This window comes from Drosophila ficusphila, unplaced genomic scaffold (assembly GCF_018152265.1).
Source record: "Drosophila ficusphila isolate 14025-0441.05 unplaced genomic scaffold, ASM1815226v1 contig_414, whole genome shotgun sequence".
In the NCBI taxonomy this organism is placed as follows: Eukaryota; Metazoa; Arthropoda; class Insecta; order Diptera; family Drosophilidae; genus Drosophila; species Drosophila ficusphila.
This window is the reverse complement of record NW_025064328.1, coordinates 6,212,042-6,219,257: the sequence shown is the minus strand read 5'-3', so window position 1 is coordinate 6,219,257 and position 7,216 is coordinate 6,212,042. Positions and strand designations below refer to the sequence as shown.

At 47.0% G+C, this 7,216-nt stretch overlaps 2 protein-coding genes across 2 annotated transcripts; both read right to left on the bottom strand.

Moving 5' to 3' along the window:
- Positions 1-1,862: 1,862 nt before the first annotated feature.
- Positions 1,863-4,630, bottom strand: LOC108086749 (sialin). The gene is made up of 7 exons (XM_017183789.2): positions 4,176-4,630; positions 3,833-4,041; positions 3,480-3,725; positions 2,971-3,423; positions 2,773-2,905; positions 2,455-2,696; positions 1,863-2,387 (listed from the first exon to the last, which is right to left on the bottom strand). Exons 1-7 carry the CDS (start codon positions 4,183-4,185, stop codon positions 2,115-2,117), a joined length of 1,566 nt encoding a protein of 521 aa, XP_017039278.1. The 5' UTR covers positions 4,186-4,630; the 3' UTR covers positions 1,863-2,114.
- Positions 4,631-4,819: 189 nt separating this feature from the next.
- Positions 4,820-7,134, bottom strand: LOC108086750 (nuclear transcription factor Y subunit beta). The gene is made up of 3 exons (XM_017183790.1): positions 6,968-7,134; positions 6,607-6,762; positions 4,820-6,555 (listed from the first exon to the last, which is right to left on the bottom strand). Exons 1-3 carry the CDS (start codon positions 6,968-6,970, stop codon positions 5,203-5,205), a joined length of 1,512 nt encoding a protein of 503 aa, XP_017039279.1. The 5' UTR covers positions 6,971-7,134; the 3' UTR covers positions 4,820-5,202.
- Positions 7,135-7,216: the final 82 nt, after the last annotated feature.

Genomic DNA, 7,216 nt, shown 5'->3' with positions numbered 1-7,216 from the left:
GCGGGTTCCCCCTTGTGTTTGTTGCACTTGCCTGACAATGAGACAGAACTCCACCCACCACCCAAAAGCTACCTCCCACCACCCACCAATCCCCACCCACCGCAGACTAAACGGAATAAGCGTTAATGCTTCGTTTGAATGAATTTTTGATTGCGTTGTTTACGATTGAATTTACTTCCTGCCAGGGAAACATTTTTTCCTACGCTTTGTTTTGTTTGCTTCTGATTTTTTTTTTTGCGGAGTGAGCATAAATTTGCGTAGCTCCAACTCCTCCGGAATTTGCGTTCGCAAATCCGTGCGAAATTTTTTTTCCAGCTTTGAAGTTAACTGTTGTTTACAGCTTACCAACATCTCCAAGGAGAGTTTTCCTCTCCAGATCGGAGATAATGTAAATGGCAATGGGAATGTAATGCTTCGGGGTTCGGGGAACATTCTTAAGCACTTTTCACATTCAATAAGCATTAAGATGGTAGGCAAGAAATGCGATTAAATAAACGATAATTTGTGATTTGAATAAATAATCTAAATGGCAAACAAAGAATTTCAGTTAGGTGAAATCTTATATCTTTAAAACTAACAAAGTTTTTTAATACCTTACTCTGTTTTTTTAGACCCTGTATTCTGAAGTTTACGATTATTATTTATATCATTTTTTTAAAGTTCCCTTAAAGTTCTCCATTTCAGGAAGCTTAATCCCCAGCTGATAATGGAAAATCAGCGACATAATCTCGTTATGGAACTCCACTCCGCCACCTTCTTGAGTTTATCGGCCTATTGCGCAACGTAACAGGAAACCAATTAATCTCTATCAATGCCCGGACTTCGCTGGCTCAAGCTCAAGGATCAAGTGACAAGACATCGACTGGCTTAACAGACGAAAACCGAAATGGACAAGCCGTGAAGTGGCCAGGAGGAAGTCGAGGGTTTGTGTGGAAGGGGGTGAGGGCATCTGAGATGGAGACGGGGACTGACATCTACGACTCCCTGGAGTGCAATCGGAAATGGACGCCAATGAAACAAATGCAAGCACGTAAAAAAGTCGAAGCAGCAAAGGTTGTCCTGCCTCCTCTGACCTCTAGCAATCCATCCACGTCTTGATTCGGTTCCCTTTTCCGTCGGAACTTCCAATTGTGCAACGGGTGGTATGAGTAATGAGAGAAACGCCAGCCGAAAAGGGAAAACGATTTTCCGGTTCAATCAGTTTTGATTTAAATTGCAATTATTAACTTCAGTTTGCCGAATCATTTATTTATTTTGTGGGTAATGTGGGGGTCTCATTAGCTTATTTACGGATTGTTGGAGCTGATCATCCTGAATTTATTCTTCAAAGGGGAAAAGTTTGTGAAAAGAGTATAGCGAAAAAACCTAGATAGTTAAAACAAATATTTAGAGCACAGTGGAATAATTTTCGTACGTAACCAAGAGACTTACCTTTATTTATTATCACCCAAAGCCCTGATACTGTGTCTAAAAATAAACTTACATTTTTAGATGTCTAACAATAAAGACACCTCTAATAACCCTTCTAAAAAATTATTATCTCTTATCATGATGAATCAGATGATGTAAATAAGAACATTTTAAGAGAAACTCGCTTACGTGAAAAACAGAAATAACTAAACCAAATAAAAGATACTTCGCGTAAAAATGAAATAGAAAATAAAAATGTTTGGTAATCAAGAAAGTCGTGACCTCTGTTTATCCTACCCAAAAATCTAAACTTTTATTGGCTGGATTAAAAAATTTCCCAGACAGTAGCGGAACGCTTCCGTTATCATAAAACCACTCTTATCAGATTGACGACAGTCTGAACCCAAAAAATACTTAAATATTAAGGATTTCTCATAAAAATAACTAGTAAATAACACATTTAAGTTGTTTGTTATATTTAACCAAAAGCACACAGTAGACAAACAGAATCTCTGAGGAAAAGAGACCTAATCCTACTTAGGTAAACAACACGCTTAAATCTAGAGGTTGGAGATGCTAAACTCGCCCGAATTCTCGGGTAATTATTTACACAAAATGGCGATAAGAGTTGTCAGACGTTGTTCGGAAAGGTGCCATAACCAACACGGAATTACGCCAATAAATTAGAGTGAGGTTGCCCCTTGTCACTTTTCATCGCCCTCAGATTTCGTTTTGGTCTCCATTTCAGCCACGTTATGGGTTTCCTCATCGTGATCAGCCTTTAGGGGCTTCTTCTCCTCCTCATCTTGGCCGGCTCCCAGGTTCTGGAGCTCCTTCAGCCCGGGATCGGGCAACTGGTGGCAGCCACTGTTCCACGGCTGCAGAGTGGATTCAGAGAAAAGAACGTACAGGATGCCACTGCCTGTCAACATCATCGAACTGATCAGGAACACATTCTTCCAGGCTTCAATCGTTTGCTAAATGGAGAAAAAATACCAATTCAAGATTATAAAATTATTTTCATAAGAAAAGTTTGTAACTCACGTTCTGGTAGGTGATCTGTCCCACGATATAGGGCGATATAAAGCCGGGCATTCCGCCAATCATTCCACTCACTCCCAGGACAATGCCCGCATAGTTGGGCGACAGATCCACCATGGAAGCCAGTGGACCCGAAGACACCGCTCCATGGAGCATGGTGGCCAGTGTAACCAACACAATGGCAGCTGTTGCATTATAGCCATAGTAAGCCAGGGCCAAGACCACGAAACCCTTAAGGCCACAGCCTGCAAAAAAAGGATACAATAATTATCCAATTTAGATTCTCATACCTAAAACTTAATGCCAAAATGCTTTACTTACAAATAAACGTGGCCAACTTGCGGACATTGGTGCGACTAAGGCGATCCGTTCGCAGGAGATAATCTGCCAGAATGGAGAACACGTAGGAAAAGAGCATCCTCATGAGATGCGGAAGTCCCGACAAGAAGCCCGTCTTTATGAAATAAAGGGTGGAAGGTAAAATGAGGTTATGCTAAAGGCAGTCCTCTGGTAACTCACTGCTCGGATATTCCAATGATGAATTTGCCGGAAGTAAGTGGGCGCATGGGTCATCAAGGTGAACAGACCCCAAATGCCGCCCCATTGCGCCACCACATTTAGCCAAACTGGACGGGAGGTGGCTATAGCCTTCCAGGGAGTCGGTGCCTTAGTAGTTTGAATAGAGGCTCCCAAGGACTTCTCGATGTACTTCCTCTCCGAATCGGCGATGCGAGGATGCTCCGCTGGACTGTCGAACACGAGGAATTGCCAGGCAATGAACCACAGGGTACCCACGATGCCGCACATGTAGTAAACCCACTCCCATCTGGTCCAGTCGATTACGTAGCCAAAGATCGGATAGAACAGGGCCACGCCCACAGAGCTTCCCAAATAGGCACTGACAAACTTGCTGCGCTCGTTGGGCGGAATCCATTTGGCAGTGAGCACGTGCATCGACGGCCAGGCTAATCCCTGTGGAGATTGTCCAGATTAGCATGCAAAACAGCGGGACTTCCAGGACAACTTACCGTTACCCATCCTTGAAACACGCGAAGGATAATCAATCCTGTGTAGCTCCAGTACGAAACGATCGGAATGAGGAAACAGCAGAACACACCGATGCCATTGGACCAGCCAAAAACCAGTTTGGTGCCATACTTGGTGGCCAAGATGCCGCCGGGGATCTGCAGGGTCCAGTGAGCCCAGAAAAAGGAGCCCAACAGAGAGCTCTGCTGCTTCGCGTCCCAGTGGAATCCCTTCTTTTCGTACGGAATCTGCCAAAATCATAGAACATTACTCATACGCCCCGTTATTGCACAAGCCGCATCACTTAGTGGCTTCATTAAGCACTTAACCAATGATTCAGCGATCCGATACTCACATTCGCCCAGTCCATAAACCAGCGCTCCAGCGAAAATCGTTCGTTCAATTCCGGAAGGGCAGCCAAGTGTGTAGAGTTCTCTAGGGAACTGTTTTGGGTTGGATTCAAGGCAATCATGTCCACAATGGTGATGTTTAGATTGATCCGGATCATGTAGTTGACGATGAAGCCGATGAATGTCATGTACCACAGCACAGTGCGCGCCTCGACTGGAAGATCAAAGGTGAGTGCATGAAACGCGAAGCGCCAACTTGTGGTTGTGCCTCAGTTGGAGGTCTTGAGCCAGATCTGCGATCTTGCAACAACTTCGAGGTAAGACACGAATTTCGGATCATTCTCGTACCTTGGGCCATGGTGGACGGTTTGTGCTGGCGAGGGTGATCACTTGAACTTGGAACTCTGCATTCGCAGGAACTGCAGTCCTTGCCTTTTGATCGACGAAGATCAACTGCCGCCAGCCGCCGCCGCAATAGAATGCCAGAGCCAGGTCCGCCAGTATCTGTGTATCTTTATCCCCGCCGCACGCTACTGATAAGCGCCGCAGATCTGGCGGATTATGCTGCAGCTCGGCTCGTGATCGCTCATCAACCTGCAACCGTGCATGCGACAGACAACGACGAGTTCGGCGTTCGGCCCCGCGCTCAGATAAAATTCGCATTTAGGCAGATCGGATCGGTCAGCTGTTGGACTATCTTTATGATATGGCGTGCTCCCCGTGGGCTTGCTTATCGCGCTTCGAGAGCGGAGACTAGATATTCCAGGAGACAGTTTAACGACGGCCGCTTGCTGGATTTACAGCTTTGCAAAGTTGAAGCAAACAAGATAATAGATTATAAATCAGAAGTCTCAGATTACCCCCATCGGCAAAGTATCATAGGTCCAAAAAAATTGGTTCCCTGCAATTTCAACTGAAGCCCAGGATAACGTGATAACAAATAATGTAACGAAAATATATACACAGGTAGCCTTACTAACAACAATTTGAAGCACAGTTTAAAGATACAATTATATTTAAGTTTACACTGATATTTTCACGCATCGCGATCTATTGTGAACTTGATTCACAGTTAAGCTGCGCTGTTATTGCCAAGGAAACATTTACATGAGGATCATAGCTCGACTCGCTACAAACTGGTAATATCCCTAAAAAATTTGATTAAAAAGATACCACAAGAAGCATCTCTTTTCTATTTCCTAAGCTATTACCCCTTTGTAGTAAGTGAACAACTTAGGTATAGGCTAGCATAAGAATGAGACCTACGAGTTGCTGTCTAAATCGAGGGCTAACAGTGGTGCGCGTCTGCCGTCGTGGGGGACACCGTCGCAGGGCGTGGTGCTCCACAAGTGGCTTCCCACAGACGGCTCAGCACTCATCCGACGTTCTCGTAGGACATCGCTGGCCGGTCGCTGGCGGTCGGGCCAAAGATCGTGGGCGGATGGTGCTGCTGACCTTGCTGTTGCTGCTGGTGGGGATGCTGTTGCTGTTGCTGGTGGGGATTGTGGCCATGCTGGTGCTGCTGCGCAGGCGGCTGCTCGTTACGCAGCTGGCCCAGCGGGAACATAATGTTGTGAGTCATCTGGGGATGGTGCAGGTGCTGCTCGTTGGGTGGGGGCGGTGGCGCTTGCTGGTGGGCAGTATGATGGGCCTGGGCGGCCTCTACGTGCTTCCGCTGCTCGCTCTGCTGTTGCTGCTGCTGGTGGGCCTTCTCCACGGCGCTCTCCTCGTACTTCTTCTGCAGCTGAAAGAGGGGCAGCTGCTGGGATGCATGGAGGGGCACAGCCACCGATCCTGCAGCGGACACACGTTCCACTTGCGATTGAGGCGACGGTTCGCGCTCGCCCTTCTCGTACTTCTTTTGCAACTGGTACATGCTGTGAGACAAGTGCGCTGTCACCGAATTACCACTGCCACTGCTGCTGGAGCTCAGTTTCGAGGATGTTGACGTTGACGAGGGCGTAGACTTTTCCGCCTTGACGGGCGACTTCTTCTGGTACTTCTTTAGTATCTGCATTAGTTCGGACTTAACATCAAGCCGTATTTCCTCGGGAACCCTTTTTATCTCCTCGTACAGGGAAAGAAGAAAGAGCTTATCCGGATCTCGATTCTTACGCTTCTTGCTCTTTTTGGGAAAGGCGTCCTGCATGAACTGCAGCAACTTTTCCTCGAAGGGCGACTCACGGGAGAATGATCCACTGCCATGCTGACGCCTCAACAGGTGCGGGTGCAGGCCACCATGAAAAGCAGGATGCTGCAGCATTCCAGAGTGCGCTTGGCCACCACCTCCATGCTCGCCTCCTCCCCCTCCACCTGCCCCGTTGTGGGCCTGCAGCTGTGGCACAGGATGGCCCTGATACGAGCCACCGTTACTAGACCCGGGAGCATCGTTGGTTTCGCCATCATTAGTGTGATGATCTTGCTGCGGCTGCTGCCCTGCATGGGATTGGGGATCCTTCTGGTGCATGTTATGCTGGTGATGGCCCACAGTTCCCGTAAGAATGACATCGCACAAATTCTCCGGAGCATAGTCCAAGCCGGTTAAAAAGTTTTCCGCCTTGAGTTCGCCGTTCATCTCCTCGTAGAAGTATTCGGTGCCGACAATGTCGATGATGTCGTTGTCCTCCTGGTTTAGTTCGATGCCTGGCGGAGGAGATCCTCCAGATAGTTGACAGCGCTTTAGCTCCGCCAGCTTCTTCCTGGTGGTCAGTCGCATGTCCCGCCAGCACTGCAAGGAATTCTATTTAGCGATTGGACTCTCATTAGATGGTCAACTCACCTTCTTCCACTGGATGATGGTTTTCTTGGGTCCAATTGTGTTGAGGGCCGCTTGAATCTTCTCCCAGTACCACTCCTTCTCCTTCTTGCCCTCCATGTACTTGGTTTCTCGCAGCAACGTGATGAGCATCTTCTTCTGCGGCTTGGTCACTCGATCCTGGAAAGGAAAACATTCCAATTCAAGTATTTCCAAAGCAACCCGTAATTTCCCGCCTCCAAAAGCACTCATTTGTTGCTATTGTTTATCCAAATGCCAGCGGTGTCTACAAATTTTTGCTGCTCCCCGCACACAAACACATGTACGCAGGCCATGTGTGTGTGATTCAATCGAATGTTTTCCAGTTTTGGGCCCTGCAAATTACCATTGTGAGCTTCTGAAGGAGTCTGCGTTGTCTAGAAATCTTGATGATTTGTTTTTTAATCGGCCTATATATTTAACTAGCCAATTTCGTCGATTTTTGTTTAATTTTTCACTCCCTCAAACATTGCTGTTGGTGCTTCTTCTTCTTCTTCGTGTTGCGTACGTACGTGTGTGTGTGTACGTTTGACGGTCTCACCAGTTTGACGTTTCGCCCGCCCGGTTGGAAATCAGCTGATGCGAAAACAACCGT

What these genes read in the sequence shown, in the direction of transcription:
- LOC108086749 (XM_017183789.2), bottom strand. An exon ending in TGTTTCAAGGATGGGTAACG is followed by an intron (nt 3,424 to 3,479) that starts GTAAGTTGTCCT and finishes CAATCTCCACAG; the next exon opens with GGATTAGCCTGGCCGTCGAT. An exon ending in ATCATTGGAATATCCGAGCA is followed by an intron (nt 2,906 to 2,970) that starts GTGAGTTACCAG and finishes TATTTCATAAAG; the next exon opens with ACGGGCTTCTTGTCGGGACT.
- LOC108086750 (XM_017183790.1), bottom strand. An exon ending in CCATCATCCAGTGGAAGAAG is followed by an intron (nt 6,556 to 6,606) that starts GTGAGTTGACCA and finishes AATTCCTTGCAG; the next exon opens with TGCTGGCGGGACATGCGACT.